This window comes from Mobula birostris, chromosome 12 (genome assembly GCF_030028105.1).
Source record: "Mobula birostris isolate sMobBir1 chromosome 12, sMobBir1.hap1, whole genome shotgun sequence".
NCBI classification, from domain to species: Eukaryota; Metazoa; Chordata; class Chondrichthyes; order Myliobatiformes; family Myliobatidae; genus Mobula; species Mobula birostris.
Window position 1 is genome coordinate 95921163 of NC_092381.1, and position 18979 is coordinate 95940141.

The 18979-nt window shown below is 42.1% G+C and overlaps 1 protein-coding gene across 1 annotated transcript in view; it reads right to left on the reverse strand.

Moving 5' to 3' along the window:
* Positions 1-18979, reverse strand: part of LOC140206132 (uncharacterized) — a 189587-nt gene that overhangs the window by 148013 nt on the left and 22595 nt on the right. Inside the window, exon 2 of the mRNA XM_072274341.1 lies at positions 13678-13759. Within this exon, the coding sequence (XP_072130442.1) occupies positions 13678-13759 (82 nt within the window). The remainder of the gene's footprint in view (positions 1-13677; positions 13760-18979) is intronic.

An 18979-nucleotide genomic window follows, 5' to 3' on the forward strand; every position in this document is an offset into this window, starting at 1 on the left:
CAATCTGATGTCATGGCAATGGATGCAGCAACAGGAAGTGTTGTGTAGCTAGAGTACTCCTGGTTTCAGCCTGCAACACCCTCCCGTCACTCAGTGTCACAAAAAACTGTGGGTCAATTGTTTAAGAAAAATAACCAGATGGCTTGAGTCGCAAAAATAGATTGAGGTGCTTTTATTTACTATTTACCTCAAAACAAGACAAAAACTGAAAAAACTATATATTATATACATATATTTTATATATAGATATGGATAGAGAGAGAGAGAGCGTGCATGCACACACCACCCTCAGACTGAACACAAAAGAAAACTAACTCCAAAGCCTTGATAATCTGAGGTTTATAACTGCTAAGACCCTCCCCCTAGACCAACCAAGCTAATTAACTCAATTATCCAATTAAAGATGGTATCCTCCACCATCAGCACACCTGTGCAGGTTGCTGCTGCTTCTATATGAGACAGCTCCATGCAGCAGCTCTGTTTCAGACCCAGTCACTGTTACTGCTGGGGATGAGTGTTTTACTGAGTGCACCATGTGCCGTCCGTAGTTAGTGACGGGCCTTCGTCACACTCAGTAATGGACAAAACACAAATCTCAATTCCACTCATTCTACATCACGTTGAACAAAGTTATTCTGCATTATACCTCACTCAAAATCTGGAGACACCACCGATTTCTGATGTTGCTGGAGTGTGTGAACAGGAAGTGGGTTTGAACCACTTGCTTCAGCTCTGTTAACAGGCCAACAGAGGCCATTAACGAACGTGGCAAAATTGTCACTCAAGTCCCATCTTCTGGCACCAACCTAAACCACACACAGCTCATTGAAACACTGGTCCCAATAAAAATGCAACAAGTTACGAGAATTATGTCCCACCCCCCGCTCAAAAACAAAACTCGTTAGAAACAGCACCTTCTTCTCTCTATTAGTTTCACATAAAGAAAGCTTTACACAATTGCACTGTAAATACAGAAGTACAATTGGAGAAATTAAGAGACTGCCATTTCATATTAATTACATCAGTCTCAAACAGTGCTAAAGTACAAGTCAACTTTAGCCTGAAGGTACTCTGAGCCCACTTCAGCCTCCGTGTAAACCACAACCACACCTTCTGAATATGATCCGAGTAGCAAGCCAAATAGAAGGATGCTTCACCTCGTTTCTATCTCTCCCCCACCCCCAGGCGCATGAACACGTGACAATTGCTGGAGCACAGAAATGTCCCACACACAGCAGCCAAAGTGGTCACCTACCAGAAACGAGAGGAAAAGCTTAAAAGGTTGCACTAGGCTTCACCAAGTATTGCAGATAAACCACACGCACATCCAACTACATAGATGAAATGCAACCTCACATGATAGGAATGCATATTTTAAGAAATGAATGCACTAAAACTAGATGATAATAATTACACTGACACGCTGTTAATCTGTGGGAAAGAGGGCAAGACAATTAAAAGTGGAAATACTATGTTAGGATCTTTGGCAAATTACCAGAGATCGAGTTTCTGAGGACTGTGTGCAGATTAAAGCATATACTGGACAGAGGAACATAAACATTTGAAAACCGTCAACAGGAATTGAAGAGGTTGTCCATCAAACTCACCACACAAACCTTGCAGCCCCAAGCACAGCCATGGACTGACTGATTTGGGGTCCTAACAAGAAAGTTGTTGCAGTTAAACCTAAAGCTGATTGCATTCAAACTTCACGTTCCAGTTGGCGTCAATAGGTGCGCGTCATTTGGGGGGGGGGTGGTGCAGACAGAGGGAAAAAAAAAACAGGAACCTGGGGCTCGAGCCAGCTTTTGTTAATGAGTGCTCAGTCACTGTCTTGAACCAGCTCAGAATAGGTTTCAGCTATTTTCAAATTATTAATTCAAAAATTAGATCAAGAATAATATGAGCCAGAAAACCATCATATTTTGCTGTCACAGCTAATGTTTCATGTCACCAATTACAAGAGTATACAAGCATAAGAAACATTTCCAAATTGAGGCGAGAAGACTGCAACTAGCGGGGCACTGTCTACGCCACCCCAATCTACCTGCCAGCCTAGTCATCATATGGGAGCCCAAGCATGGAAGGATGAACGCTGGGCACCCTACCAAGACTATGGTCAACATGCTCCTAGAAGACAGCAGCACAGCAAATGTAGATGAACTGAACACACTGATGAGGGAGAGGGAGAAGTGGAGAGTCTGTCATCGTACCTGACGCTGGCCCTCTCGGCCTGAGTCGATGTAGTAGTAGTAGTAGTAGTAGTAGTAGTCGTCGTCCAAATAAAACTGTGGCTGCTCTTCTTTTTTAAAACTGAGAAAAATGGGAAGGAATTACTTCGTCAAATCGGCGATAGATAGCTGAATGCACATTCTATTAAGGTGCAAGGACAGCTTCTATCCCGCTGTGATAAGATTAATTTCAGCCCTCGGTAGAATAAAATGGACTCCCAACCTCACAATCTAGCTCATTGTGGCCTTGCACTTTCTCTGTACCAGTAACACTTGCTCTGTTATTATTTTCCCTTGTACTACCCCAATGCACTGTTGCAATGAAATGATCTGTATGGATGGCATGCAAAATATTTTTTCACTATACTTCAGTACATGACGACAAAACAATTTACTACAGAATATTGGCGTGGGTGATAGTACCCAAGGTGGAGTTGTGCAAGTCTGATGAAATTGTAATTAATGACCAGAGACCTACGTCAGCTCCTCACCAGAGCACTAACATACTTGCCAAGGAGGACATCACTAGATATGAATCAGATTGATTCCAAATTTGTCAGGTTTGTCATAGGCAATGAGATTTTACAGACTGGTGCCTCTATTAACTTGACAATGTAGATGCAGGTGTAATGTTCCTCCTGCTGAGGTGTCTGGACCTCACTCTCACAGGGTTATATTCGTTTAAGAATGAAAGGAGGCTGCCGACAGAAAATTATAGTCCAGTAAGATTTTATAGTCCACTGTTAAGGATGAAATTTGAAAGTACTTCAAAATACATGATAAAATAGGCCCGAGTTTCATTGAGGCAGGGATTCCCAACCTTCTCTATGCGGATGAGCGGTCCATGGACCACAAATTGGGAACCCCTCTGTTAAGGGGAGACAAACTGCCTGACAAATCTGTTGGATTCTTTGAGAAGGTAATAAGCAGGTTAGTCAAAGGACAGCCAGTGGATGGTGTTTACCTGGATATTCAGAAGGATTTTGGCATGGTGCCACACACAAGCCTGCTAAATAAGAGCACACAATTTTAGAAGCAAGGTACTAGCAGAGGGAGAGAAGATCAGATGATTGGCAAAAGGAGGAAATTAAGGGGGCTTTTCCAGGATGGCTACCAGTGATTTGTGGCAATCCACAGGGGTTAGTGTTAGGACCACAATTTTACTCTTTCTACACTCATGACCTGGATGAAGTAGCAGATGGCATTGTGGCCAAGTTTGCAGATGAGAGCCAGGCAGGGAGTCTGCAGAACAACTGAGGTAACATTTGCATCCATTTCAAGAGGACTGGAATATAAAAGCAAGGATGTTTTGAGGGTGTTGTTCAGACTGAATTTGCAATACTCTGAGCAATTTTCGGGCCCCACATCTATGCAAAGATGCGTGGCCCTGGAGAGATTGTACAGAAGGTTCATACTGATGAATCAGGGAATGAAAGGCTTCAGGTATGAAAAACGTTTTACATCTGTGTCTGAAATCAATGGAGTTCTGAAGGATTGGGGTGGGGGTGGGAAGAACATATCATTGAAATCTGTGGAATACTGAAAGGCTTGGACAGAGTGGACATGGACACTCAAAGCTGCTGCGCAGGTTGACTGTGGTTCAGAAGGCATACGGTGCATTGGCCTTCATCAATCGTCGGATTGAGTTTAAGAGTCGAGAGGTAGTGTTGCAGGTATATAGGATCTTGGTCAGTCGCCACTTGGAGTACTGTGCTCAACTCTGGTCGCCTCACTACAGGAATGACGTGGAAACCATAGAAAGGGTGCTGAGGAGATTTACAACGATGTTGCCTGGATTGGGGAGCATGCCTTATGAGAATAGGTTGAGTGAACTCAGCCTTTTCTCCTTGGAGCAACGGAGAATGAGAGCAGACCTGATAGAGGTGTTCAAGACAATGAGAGGCATTGATCATGTGGATAGTCAGAAGCTTTTCCCCAGGGATGAAATAGCTAGCACGAGAGGGTATCATTTTAAGGTGCTTGGAAGTAGGTACAGAGGAGATGTCAGGGGTTAAATTTTTTAACGCAGGGAGTGGTGAGTGTGTGGAATGGTCTGCCGGCTGCGATAGTGGAGGGGGAAACAATAGGGTCTTTTAAGAGACTCCTGGATGGGTACATGGAGCTTAGAAAAATAGAGGGCTATGAGTAAGCCTCGGTAGTTCCAAGGTAGGGACATGTTTGGCACAGCTTTGTGGGCCAAAAGGTCTGTATTTTGCTGTAGGTCTTCTATTTTTTTATTTATATACAGCTGAATACACAGCTTTACAATAAAGGGACAGTCATTTAGACCCAGATGAGGAGTTACTTTAGTCAGACAGCAGTGAATCTATGGAATTCATTGCTACAGAGGATAGTGACCAAGTCGTTGGGTGGTTATTTAAGGTAGAAATTGATAGGTTCTTGATCAGTAAGGGGGGGGAGGGCATTAAGGTTTGCAGGAAGGCAAAGAAGAGATTTGAAAACTTGGCCATGATTAAATGGCAGAGTACACCTGATGGGTCTAAATTTCTGGTTGTATCCCCCCTCAGAACTTATCCAAATTAATATATTTTATCACTTCCAAACTTCAGTGTGTTCCACGTGTACAACCAGCTGCATATCTACATTTCTCACTGACAGATTTAAATTATCAGGCAACTCAACAGCCTCTCAAGATCCCACAAAAACAGACCAAGGATTGAAAGTAATGTACAACAGAACAAGCAAGTGAAATACTCATGTGCCTCAGAACCAAAGTCAGACACGCTTTAATGGGGCAACTCTTCTGTTGGCACCAATGTTTCATCTGTCAATGGCAATGCCCATAATTGGGCAATTTCCTTGTGGTGGCTAGAGTGCAGCCATCCACTGAACAGAGAGCCAGCCCATGACATCTAGACTGGCTGGTTGCACTTCCCATGGATACCAATCTGCAGATGTCCCTTCTCTTGGGCCAAAGCACTGAACCTTGGCAAGGTTAATAAACCAGAAGTAGACCAAGTCTATTCAACGAGATAAATCAGAGAAGTAAATATTTTTGATTCAATTAAATCAGTTTCAACATTCTAATAATTTTCAGCATGTACACGCCTTAGTCTTAACTCAATCTTTTTAAATTACTTGATCACAAAAACTGTGATGCAAAATAGCCATTCCATTTAAGTGCAGGTTTGGTAGCTGGGGGGGGGGGGAAAGAGGGGGTAGTAAATAGGTGGGGTTACATTGCAACTCTCTACTTGGACTGGAAGGGCTCCACACTGCCCCTATCTATTGGGAGCCAAGCTCCCACTGGAAAATGATATCTCAGACCCCAATGGGAGCAAGATCTTGTGAGAAAACAAATCAAATCTACACAGAGAAGGTTTGCCACAGTGTTTTTCTTCTAAATTCCTCTCTGGTCTAACTGGATCCCATGCCGATTAAGCTGTGTGGCCTTCCAACACTCGTGTGGAGGATCATCCATTCTTCATTCTCCAAATTAGTAAAGAGAAAATGAAAGAAATTTAAAAACCAATGATCCCTGAGCTTGTCAGGAAACAAGCAAATGGGAAAGCCTTCGAACAAATACTACATCAACCTAGAGAAAGCCCAGAACCTTTAAACACAGATAATTACTGTTTAATAATTACCACCAAATTCAATGAGACTATAAGATTGATATCTGTTGGACCCTTCTTGGATGCAGGATAGACAGTGATTCTGATTGCCCAAAATTTTCTGGATTGGAAAAAGATCTCTAAGGATTTGGAAAATCCTAATTGTCATGTCTGTTTTCAAGGAAGGTGGGAGGGAAAAAGGGAAAAAAAAAAATCAGTTATACCGATTTTTCTTTTTGGGAAAAATGAAACAAACACACAAGAGATTCTGTAGATTCTGGAAATCTTGAACAACACATATAAAATGCTGGAGGAACTGAGCAGGTCAAGCAGCATCTATTGAGGGAAATTGACATTTTAGGCTGAGATGAATCACCAAATGTTCAGTTCCCTCCACAGATGCCGAGTTCCACCAGCATTTTGTGTTGCTCAATTCACCATCTAAAATGGATTAGCAGGTCATTTGGCATACCATTATACTGTTAAACATTGTGTACAACACCGATTGAAGGGAAGTAGTGTTCAAAAAATTCTTGAGGGATTTTTAAACAATGTAAAGACAGGCATAAAATAGGGGAAATGAGTAGCTATTAATAGTTGTATTTCCAGGGGGCATTCAGTACAGTGAAACAAAGTTTAATTTCACAAAACCATTAGATGTGACACACAAGCATGGAAAGAGGATTGGCTAAATAATAGAAAATAAATCAGGCCATTTTCAGGTTGGCAAGAATGCCACAGGGATCAGGCAGCAAGGTCAACTATTTGCCTTCTTCCATTAATGACTTGGATGAAGAGACCAAGTACTGTACATTTCAGCCAAGTCTGCTAAAGACACACAGCAAGGTGGAGAACAAGGCATGATGTGTATGCAGAAAATCTGTAGGGAGACGTAGAATGGTTGAGCAGTGGTTTGGCAGGTGGAGAATTGTCCACTTTGGTAGGAAGAACATAAAAGCAGAATATTAAATGGAAAGCAACTGCTCAACACAACAGCAGAGTGTTCAGGGTGTCCTTATGTGGAGCCTCAAAGTTGGTATGAAGTTATGACAAATAAAAGAGAAGGCAAACAGAATGCTGGCCTGTATTGGAGTGGGGACAGATTGTACAAGGGAGGAAATACTGGTACAACCATTCTGGCTATTTGTGAGGCCACAACAACTGAAGCATTGCATACAGGTTTGGTCATTTGAGGAGCTATCTTCTTACACTGGAAGGAGTTTAGGGAAAATTTACAAATGTTTGTACTTGGTTGACTCCTTGAACGAAGCTATCACCATACGAAAACAGATTCAGCAGGTTGAGCCAGAATAAGAGCTTAGAAAAAGGAGATGATCTTCCTGAAACAGAAGATTCTGAGAGAGGGGGGCTGATAACTTAAACTGAACAGAAGACTCTCCTCATGAAGTGCTCAGGGGAAAGGGATTTCTTCTTCAAGAGGGAGCTGAAGAAAAACTTAGGTATCATGAATCTTCAGATTTCCTGAGCCCACTCTTTGAATACTCCAGGCTTAAGTTGACAGGTTTTTGGTCCCTTGGAGAGTCAAAGGATGCAACTAGCAGGCATAAAAGTGGAGCTGCAGGCAAAGATGAGATCAGTCTCACTGTCCTTGAAAACAGTCACATGGTTGATCCCTGCTGCATTTTCTATTGCTCCTTTATCTCACGTCTATGACTGTTCAAAGATGAGGACTGTAGTGTCTTTCGCAGTGTCTGTCAAGACTCTACTCTCATGAAATACTAACTGGTCATTCATTACCAAGGACGTTGGGCATTTGCTGGCAATGACCAGTCACAGTTTGCCAAATCAACAAACACTGAACTTCAAACAAAAAAAAGAAAACTCCCAGCTTGAGGTGTTTCAAAATAAAAATGCAACACCTACCCTAAATAACTTTATTAATTCCCATTGCTGCAGAATGTGTTAACAATCAAGTGGGTTGGACAGAAGCAAAAGTCATTAAAGCTACAAATACCAAAAGCTATGCAACTTCAGAGTCATTGTTTATGGCTCCCTTACTGGCCAATGTGGGCTTTCCCTGTCATTTCAAACAATACACAAACCAAGGGCCACACATTAGGTTTGGATCACCTGCCTTCTCTGAATATTCTGCAAACCTCTGTGGAGAGGATCACATTCCATTCAGACCCATGTGAAAGATCGCCTCTCAACAGTTTATAAACATTTCATTTCTGCTTATTCAACATAGAGAACAAAGACAATACACACAGGTAGAACAGCTGAGATCTAACTCCCACACCTCCAGCCCCTCACTCTCCAGCCCACACAAACATAACTTTTTTAAATCTATGTAATGGCCATGTAATAATTATGAAAGTTTTAACATTGTATATTTAATGAAATCGGAATCTGCACACCCCACCACACATAACAGATTTGTTGGTGCCCTGGTAACTGAGCTTCTAGACAAACAAAAGCAGCCTATTTAGCCCCAGGCATCCTTGTTTACTTCCCAAATTAAAGACTGCAAATCTCAAAGATCATGCAGTGTCACGGCAATTGTGGCAGATCCTTTCACAATCTAATACCTAGAAATATTTGTTAAGGCTCTATCACACAAAGCATTCAAAAGTGAGAGGCTGCCAACAGGAGACCAGTTTTTATTAAAGACCATGGGTGTCCAATAGCAAGCAAAATGAAGACAATTTAAAAAACCAGGGGAAGCCCAGCCTAATCCACTACGGCACATATGTGTGCACCCACATACACCAAACCAACAGTTACCCACTGGCTGAAACGGAGAAATTCTTAGGGTTGGAGCTGCAGTAGGAGTAAAAACAGAATTCTTTCCTTGAAGGGCCTGAATGAGATCCACCAACCAGAATACAGTATAAGATTATGGTATCTCAGGTTGAGTGAAGGCGAGGCCAGGGACTCCAGCAGGCAATACCAGGCCACCAAGAGGTGAGGGAAATATCAGGTTTCCAGTAGTACAATCTTACTGAAGACAATTTCCCAGCACGCAGCATGCAGGGAGACACTAGTGCATTTTGTTAACAAATACCCTGCTGATGCAAGTTATTTTATTTAGCGATACAGTGCAGAGTGGGTCCTTCCATCTCTGAGTCACACTGCCCCAGCGACCACTGACAACCCTACCCTTATCACAGGACTATTTATAAAGACCAAATTAATTCACCCAGTACTTCTTACATACACCTGTTAGGGTGCATTCTCCAGTTACCTTATAAGGTAACCGTAGCCTTCAGCCAGGAGCAGATGTCATCAGGTGGTTCCCAACCTTCACCCAGTGTTTCGACCCTTAACCACGACACTCCCCAGTTGGTGGGCCGGCAGTGGTGGCCAAATCACTGCCCATCTGCTCCTGGCTTCCAGCTTCCCTCCTCTCGCCTACTCCAAATCTAACAAGAGGCTCGTTCTGCCTCTTCCCCCCATCCTACGAGCATCCTTGGACTGTGGAAGGAAACCAGAGGACCCGGAGAAAACCCCGCACATGTACAGAGCCTCCTTACAAAACGGTGCCAGAATTGAACTTTGAACTTCAGGATGCTCCAAGCTGAAACAGTGTCACACCAACCACTACACTACCGTGCTTTTAAGCAAACTACTTGAATCACTGAACAATGTCGTAGGAAATAAAGGTAAAAGGGCAAAAATGGCTCAAGATAGGGAAAGTGGATTGATTTTTTTTAATTCGCTGTGCATACAAGTTGCCTTTTGAGAACGGAGGAAAGAGAAACTGCAATTCTTGCATTCCCCACACAAGTCGCCTCCCATCAGAGGCAAACGGGCAGCAAGCAATTCAATCCTACTCATCCTAATCTGTTACCAGGGCCAGAAAGGGTTAGGAGTCTGAAATGCATTACAAGCCATAGAAAAAGAACAAAAACAAAGTCACAAAATGGGTGACAACCAAAAAAATTCAAGAGCTGCCTGATAAGTTAACACTAAGTAAATATTTAGTGGCAGAGGTTTGTCTGCTCAGCAACATTCCAGTCTGCTGTGTCAATACCAACGTTGCCAACAATCCATTTAAATCAACTTCAAATCTTTCCTCAGGACCTTTCAAAACCACAAGACATTAAATGCACTGACAGTCAAGAACTTTTGTTACACGAGAATTTACAAGCAACTGATTTCAGTTGTTCCTGTTGTTCACCTGAAGTAGGTTTTGCAGTCTAGTCTGAACAATCTCTGCTTAACTTTCCTTCTGCTAATTACTGCCCAGACACGCCCATTCTCTCCTCCCACCATACCATGACCTGTGATATGCCATCTCCTCTTTGCCCACAATACTAGACCCAGTGATATGGCCATTCCCTCTCCTCCCACCATAGTACACGCTGTTGACTCTCAGCTTAATTGGAATTGGCTTATTATCACATGTACCAAGGTATATCGAAAGGTTGTCTTACATACTGTTCATACAAATCAATTCATTAGAATAGTGCATTGACATAGTTCAAGGTAATACAATAACAGATTGCAGAATACAATGTCACAGAGGAAATACAGTGAAGGTAAACAATCCTGAGCCAGCATAGATTAATAGGATAAAAATCTCACTTGTGTGTTGTAATGTGAAATGAACTCAGCCTCTGCAGGCGCAGAATGTTAAAGACAGCCAGAGATAGAGTTGGCATTCCTGATGGGGTTGAACTATCACTTTATTAGATTTTGCTTTTAATTAAAAGTGGGTGCTCCACCCACTGAAAGTTTCAACAGTGCAGGCCAGAGATTATGTCAGTTTAGTAGGTCAATCACATTACAAGTGTGAAGAAATTGGCAGATTCAAAGAGCGTGCGTATTAGGAAATAGGATGGGCCAATCAATTCAGGGCACAAGATCCAATGTTACTTGTCGATGGATACAAACAGAAACCATTAATATCATTATGCTTCTCCATCTGAAGCAAAAGTTAACAAATGAAGTTGGAAAGAAAAACAATTCCCAGGTTTTGCCAAGAATCCATGTCAAATTGCAAGTGTCTTCTCCAGGGGTTCCCAACCCTTTTTCTGCCATGGACCAATATCATTAAGCAAGAGGTCTGTGGAGCCCAGGCTGAAAACCACTGGTCTACTCCAAGCGTACTGAGCCACAGTGATAACAATGTCCCATATGGAGAATGATCATCCCAAAGTGTATTTGGTTGCTAAGGTGAAACACCACAGGAAAACACACAAAATCAAGGCCATCACCTAAGGTGGGGATAATGGTTTGCCAGAGTTCAAAAGCAACATCTTTTGGATGGAGTGTTGAAGCAAAATCCTCATACCCCCTCAACTAGATGCAGCACACATATTTTGAAGACGAGCACCGGTGATATCTATGTCAGTGTTCATACATCGGATATCACGAATAGAAAGACTCAGGCTGTCAGGGGTCCGTTGCTGGGAAATTACACCGAGTCAGTTTTCATACCACATTTCCCATGTCACGATAATACAACAGTTCAAGAGGCATTTCATTTGCATCAAGCAAACTAGCAATATCTTTGCATTGCTGGGATTGTTACAACTCCCTACATGTTTTGGGGAGTGTGAAGCAATATTTATCCACAGAATCTTATTCCTTAATTTTGTTCAATGAACCAATGAGAAAATGCAGACGTGAACATCTGAAAAGAGTTGAGCAGGGATGGGGGCAATTTTAAATCCTAATTGAAGTCTGTCAACTGTTAAAAGAAAAACACCACTAGCTCCATAGAAGCAAGCTGCCTGAAAAGACTCTGAATGATCTCATCTCTTCAAGGTCTGTGACAAAAAGGGAGACAAATCCAGGTCGACATACAAAAGCAATGGTCTTGTGCAGATACGAATTACAAAGTAGCAACAAGAGTGATTTGCTCAAACAAAACTTCTTCAGCAGGGCTAGTCAACCCTGCTATTCAATCTGCTGTTCCCCCAGGAACAATACAAGCCCTGTCTGTATCTCAGGGAATATCCATTACCCACAGAGCGAAGGCAGCCCTCAGCACTGTGAACACTCGCACAATTCCTACGCGTTTGCTCCATGCAGCAGCACGCCTCCCCACTGGATTCTCTCTTCTGTCCTTGTGCTGGGCTGCCAGCTGATGTTCCAGTCAGAGTACAATAATGCAGAAATCCAATCTAACCAGTTCATTCATCTTTCTGGCTGCCAAAGCTTGCTGTGTAACAATTGGCTACTGTGTTCATCCACCTAACCATGGCCTCTCTTCACAAGTAATATACTCGGCATAAAGGACAAAGAGGCAATAAAAGCCAAGGTGAAGGCAAGATATGTCAAGATGATTAGTTATTGGAAGTGAGGTATTAGGCATTGTATGCTATTGATTCTTTCCACAATTCTGCTTGATGTGAATTAAATATGCTAACATTAAATTTTGATCTATAGCTTTGCTGAGTTTATATATCACGTGAATCACAGACACAGTAAGGTGTTGTACACATTTGGCAAAAATTACCTAACCAAATCAAGAGATAATTAGGCACATGGTGAGGTGGGTGGGGGGGAGGAGAGGAGAGGAGGAGGCAGAAGATCAGATACAAGATTAAGCTTGACCCAAAGTGGCATTGTAGCAGCACCTTAAATAAGGTAGCAGTAGAGAGGAGAACCAATTCCAAGGACACCCAAAGAGACAGACTTCAATAAACCATTAGGAACTTTGCAGAATTTGAGAGAGATCACATTCCTTGTTGTGCAAAAAGGATGTGATCCTGGAAAACATTGTTAAATTAAATACCATCAATTCGAATGGCTGGTTGAAGTTATTCTTTAGTTATTGAGCTGGAGCGTGTAACATGCCTTGGAGCTGCACAGCCCAGTTTCCCCTGATTTAACCCTAGTCTAATCACGGGACAACTTACAACAACCAATTAACCTACCAACTGGTCGATCTTTGGACTGAGAGAGGAAACCGAAGCATCGGGAGGAAACATGTGGTCACAGAGGGACGCAGACAACGAGGGCAGGGTCTATTTTGGTGCTATGTATTACAGCAAAGCTGCAGTCACATCACCCAAAGGGCTACAGCATCAGTTCAAAAACTATAAAACTGCAAAGAATGATCTGAATATAGTTGGAGGAGATTAGAGACATAACTTTGAAAGGCCTGGAAGGAAATTAATCCTGAGAACATGGATGTTAAAACCCAGGTGTTCATGAACCAGGTGCCAATTTAGCCTCATCAGTCAAAGGATGCTAGTTGAAACATACACAGGTTGGGATCCAGCATCAAGGTGCAAACCAAGGAGTACATGGTAGCATAGTGGTTAGCATAACGTTTTACGGTACCAGCAACACAGGTTCAGTACCTGCTGTTGTCTGAAAGGAGTTTCTATGTTCTCCCTGTGATTGTGTGGTTTTCCTCTGGGTGCTCCGGTTTTCTACCACAACCAGTTGCTAGGTTAATTGGTCATTGTAAACTGTCCCATGACTAGGCTAAGATTAAATCATGGGGGCGGGGGAGGAGAGATTGCTGGGCAGCATAGCTCAAAGGGCTAAAATGGCCTATTCTGTGAGTATCTCAATAAATAAGTTTTTTTTAAAATCACCAACGTATGCTGGGACTTGAATCCTAAACATCAGGAGGAATCAATCTTTCCATGATCCTCTCGGCACACACACTGAAGTGCATCTTATGACTTGCCTATGAAACACAACCACAACACAGTAAACTGCAGAGTGGAGGTTATTTTTATCCCCTTTGGTTGCAGTGGACAGGAAGCACACACACATATGCTGCAATTAATGCAAGTTGTGTTGGACAGGAAGCGCGCGCGCGCACACACGCAGCAATTAATGCAAATTGGGAATAGAGCCAATTTGCAACCTTCTGTGACCACGAGCAGCAACCATGAAATGAACCAAGTCTATAACAAAGAGAAATAAAGTACAGGTTTACTTACGCACAAGCTCCAGTACCGTTCTGGTGCGTTACACAAGTTCCCCCATTCATACACGGCTGAGAGGAGTCACGGCACTGGAATGCTGAGACAAAAGAAAGCTCTGTTAAAACACAAGTGCATAAAGTTCATTTTCTGATCTTAGACAAGCTTTTGCAATTCTCCCACTCCTAATGATAGAAAATTAATTTTTAGCATGCAGCTTCAAAATCTCATCAATTCCACTACCTACAAAACAGATTTATGATACTAGTCAACTGGATACTAGGAAGTTAAATGATGGAATTTAAGTTTCCAATCTTCTTTATTGCATCTTTAACAGTGAAGTATTATACTATGTGCTTAATGCCAGCTTACCAGGAAAAATTACCAAAAATTGCTAAAGGGGTAAATTTAAGTTGTACCTTCATGGAAGTAATAACACAGGGGATTAGGGAAGTTAGTGGCTGCAGTCTTGGCATCTGCAGGCATAGTCAACAACAATGAAGTCATTCAACCTGATACATACAGGATGCCCAATACTGATTCCAGTTCAACCGTGTCAAAAGGAGATTGATCCAAAACCTGATGCAGTGTAGGTCAGTGAGCACACAGGTATGTACAGTACTGTGCAAAAGTCTTAGACATATATATAGCTAGGGTGCCTTAGACTTTTGCTCAGTACTGTAGCAATTTTATATATTGCACTGTCTGCTACTGCAAAAAAATACAAAATTCATGTCATATGTGAGTGACAATAAACCCAATTCTGATATGTGCTAGAGGGTCAGGTGCAAAATGCCTGCTTAGCCTTCCTTGGTGAAGAAGGGAAGATGGGTAAAAGGATGGGTGGAGGTAGTGTGATGAAATTTAATAAGTATTTAAAATTCTAATCATGTGATCGAGAAAGCTACCATCAAGTGATGAGTCAAATGAAGTGTGTGGTTACTTTTGACACTAGATGTCTGGCAGTTTCCTGTTGGACAAGTATTACCCAATTTGCATGTTAATTTTTACTCTTCAACCAGACAGGCTGGATTCCTGATACATGCACAAAAGAAAACACGATTTCTTTATTTCGAAGTCCATCTTCAATACTGAGATTCCAAATAAACAAATCTGAAACATCTTGTTAAAAGCAGAATGGGAGAAGACAAGAAATATAATACACTGTCTCACTGTTCATGAGTGGACAACTGCTCACATTTTAAGATGTTGCTGAACAAATTAAGTTTTGCTCAATATTCACTTCTCCTCCCTGTTCAATATACACCCATAATCCTTTTTGTTTCCATGATTGTGCCTACACAAAATGTTGTCAGCTAACCAGACACTCATTCAATCACTAAGAATTCATCATGCAATTAATGTGCACAATGTTAAAAATCATCAATGTTGTGGTGAACAGATACAAACACACAATTGTCAATCTTCCCATCAACCCCCATCCAATCTCACTTCAGCATCACTGAGTGACACTGTGTTACATGCCCAAAATTACAAACATCAAATGTGGTCAGGACAATGTCTTATAGAGCCTCACCATTACATTCTTGCTTTTATATTTGAGTTCTCATAAAATGAATGCAAGCATTGCATTTGCCTTCCCTACCACTGCCTTAACCTACAAGTTAACATCTCGGAAATCCTGCACAAGGTCTCACAAGTCACTTTGCACCTCTGATCTTTGAATTTTATCCTAGTTATAGTCCCCACCTATTTATTCCTTCTACCAAAGCGCACGACCATACACTTCCCAACATCATATTCCATCTGCTACTTCTTCACCCAATCTGTCCAAGTCCTGAAGACTCTCTGCCTCCTCTACATGACCTGCCACTCCACCCATCTTGGTCACAAAGCCATGAATTCTGTCATTCAAGTCATTCACATATAATGTACAAAGCAGTCCCAACACAGACCCCTGCCGAACACGAGTCACCATCACCCAACCAGAATAGGCCTCTTATTTCTCTCTTTGCCTCTTCCTAGTAAGCCAAACTTCTATTAATGCTACTATCCTTCCTGTAATACCATGAGCTCTTGTTTAGCAGCCTCATGTGGTAGCTTGTCGAAGGCCTTCTGAAAATCTAAATAATCACCATCCACTGAGTTTTTCTTTATGTACCCTGCTCATTATTTCCACAAATTCAACGAAATTTGTCAAGCACCATTTCCTCTTAAGGCCTATTTTATCACGTGCCACCAAGTACCCCGATGATGGACCCCAATATCTTCCCAACCACTGAAGTCAGGCTAACTGGCCTACAATTTCCTTTCTTCTGCCTCCCTCCCTTCTTAAACAGTGGAGTGACATTTACAATTTCCAGTGCTCCGGGACCATTCCAGAATCCAGTGATTCCTGAAAGATAGTTGCTAATGCCTCCACCATTTCTTCAGCTAGTCCTTTCAGAACCCTGGGGTGTAATCCATCTGGTCCAGGTGACTTATCTACCTTCACTTTTCCAGCTCCTAAGCACCTTCTCCTTAGTAATAGCAACTACACTCACTTCTGCCCCCTGACAGTCTCGCACTTCTGGCATTCTGCTAGTTTTCCACAGTGAAGAATGACGCAAAATACGAATTAAGTTTCTCTGCTGTTTCTTTGCCCCCCCCCGCCCCATTACTACCTCTCCAGCAGTCTGATATCCGCTCTCCCTTCTTTTAATACATTTGAAAAAATACTTTGTATCCTTTTTTGTATTATTGGGTAATACACCTTCATATTTCATCTTTTCTCTCAAGGATTTTTTGGTTGCCTTCTGTTGGTTTTTAAAAGTTTCCCAATCCTCTAACTAGAAAGATTCTACATTCTCAGATCCAATGTCACCTCTAAGAATTTACTTTCTAATTTTACCAACAGTCACCCCACCCCCCTCTGCCTACCTGCCTGTCTGTCCTATCAATACAATGCATGTGCTATGTTACATTCCCAAATACAATCTTTTTGGCCATGATTCAGTGCCCACAATACCATTCCTGCCAACCTCTAACTGCACTGCAAGATCATCTACCTTATTCTGTATACCACGTGCATTCAAACATAACCCCTTCAGTCCTGTAGTCTTCACTTTATGATTTTGCCCCCAGGTTACACTTCAACTAATCTTGCCCTCTCATCTGCCTCCCTCACAGTCTCACTACACACTGCATCTGCCTGTCAACCATCTGCCCCATCACTCCAGCTACCATACCCCCGATATAGTTTAAACTCTCCCCAACAGCTTTAACCTAAAAACCTAAAAAATATTATTGATAACTAACTCTGGTGGGAGTAAGTGGCAGAATCCTTTCCCCCTCTAAGGGTGAAATGTAAACAAAAACATTTAAGCAAGTGTTTGTGAGGATATTGTTATAATGCATTTGATAGCTCCAATCACTGTCATATTTACACGCAAGATCCATGTTACTGGGACTTCTAAGATTCAGCTCCAGGTGGGAGAACACCATTTTTCATAACAGTATAACATTACAGCAGGGAAAGATGGAAAGTTCAGCCGTTCCACTTGATGACCATAAATCATTCTGTCCCATGGACCTTCTGCAAATCGAGTTCATTATGTCCAAGAAACCTCAAATTCACCCCTTTGATCCAGTAGTTAAGGGGGAAAAGAAAACAATCCTGCTAACAATAGATTCTCAAGACTAGCTATTTTCAGTCTTTTCCTTTGATTATCCCACACCCTCCTTCACACTGAAGATAGAGAATCCAAATATCCTGCTACCCAGGACCAGATGTCACTTATTAGAATTCCACTCAACGTGCCAATCTCAGTGCTCCCGACCAATGCTTGACATCAGGACTTGTGTATCCCATTGTCTCCTGTCTTGACCCCCACAATGTAGTTGCTTTTATCGGAGCTGGGAACCACAAAGTCAGTGATATACAGTCAGAGGTATCTTTAAGTACAAGCTATTGTCAACGCCCTCTTCCTCTCCTATTTTTAACTACAATCAAGCAGCAAGGTTGCAATTGCAAGGCACACCCCCGATCACCCAAAAGCAAAGCTCTGTCACACCCTGCCACTTTCAGGAGCCTCTCAGGTCTGTAGCCAGTGAAACAGTGCTGCAACACACATCTTGTATCCAGGTCACTTTATGCTTCATGAAGTACACAAAGTCCAAATTAATGTTCCCACTTACTTTAAACGTTGTTTGATAACATCATGATCCTGATCCAAGATCCTGATACACTCAAATTTTGTTAAGATGATACAATTTCACAAATTCTTCAAACTTAAGCCTTTTGAATGCTACAACTGAATCTGCCTCCACTAGCAACTACTCAATCACTGCACACAAGTTTTTTTTATTTCACATCACTATTTCTTTTGCCTACCATTCTCTTTCTTGCATCTCCTCAGGCCCAAATCAATGTAACCATCAACAGGAGCAGATTCTTGATGTTCTCCATTTGGCCCTACTTTCCTCTTCTCATTCCCCCCCCCCCCATGACCATGCTCAACATTTGCCTTCTTGTCTGCCCATGGCAGATTTCCCAACATCCTTCAAGCCTGTTCCTTTCAACCCCTGTTCATGCTGCACATTTGGAAACTACATTAACATATACAGTAATCATGTCCAACTTGTCCAAGTGCACCAACAAAGGCAGTGGTGCAAGTACCAATCCATGGGGATCTACGCTCTTCCATACAGTCCAGAAACCACCACTCACAACTACTTTCTGCATGCAGTTTCCCAGCTAATGTTTCACCCATCTGTGAGGACATCATTGTACAAACCTATAGAACCAACTTGAAAGTCAGAAATGAACTGACAATTGGAATGGTTGCCTACAGGAAAGCAAGGCAAACACATTCCCTGGGTTTAAATTTGATCATTTGATTCAGCTGGCAAGTACTTGGAAACATACCAGGAAATAACAAATCACCTTATATCGAATGTGAATTCGTTTTTTCTTTCTCCACCACTACCCTCAATGAGCCTCAGCTCCTCAAAGATGGTTCCTGTGGCTTACTGGTTCACCATTAACTGCAGATCACAACTCCAAACTCAAGGCGATTCATTTGCTTTCTAAGGTGGTACAATCACCCAGTCTTAGCCAACCCTCCAAGGCATGACTATTATAAACCCCTCATTTTCTCTGACTTTTACTGACTGGCAATTTCCACTCACAACACAAAACACAGCAGAGCTTATTATGACTTTCATACATTCTAAAGCATGTATGACATTCTTGGCAGTCAAAACACAAGAAATTCTGCAAATGCTTGAAATCTTGAGCAACAAACAAAATGCTGGGGGGGGTGGGAACAACCAGAAGGAGTTGATGGGAGAAGGGATGAGGTTAACCAGTATGAAAGAG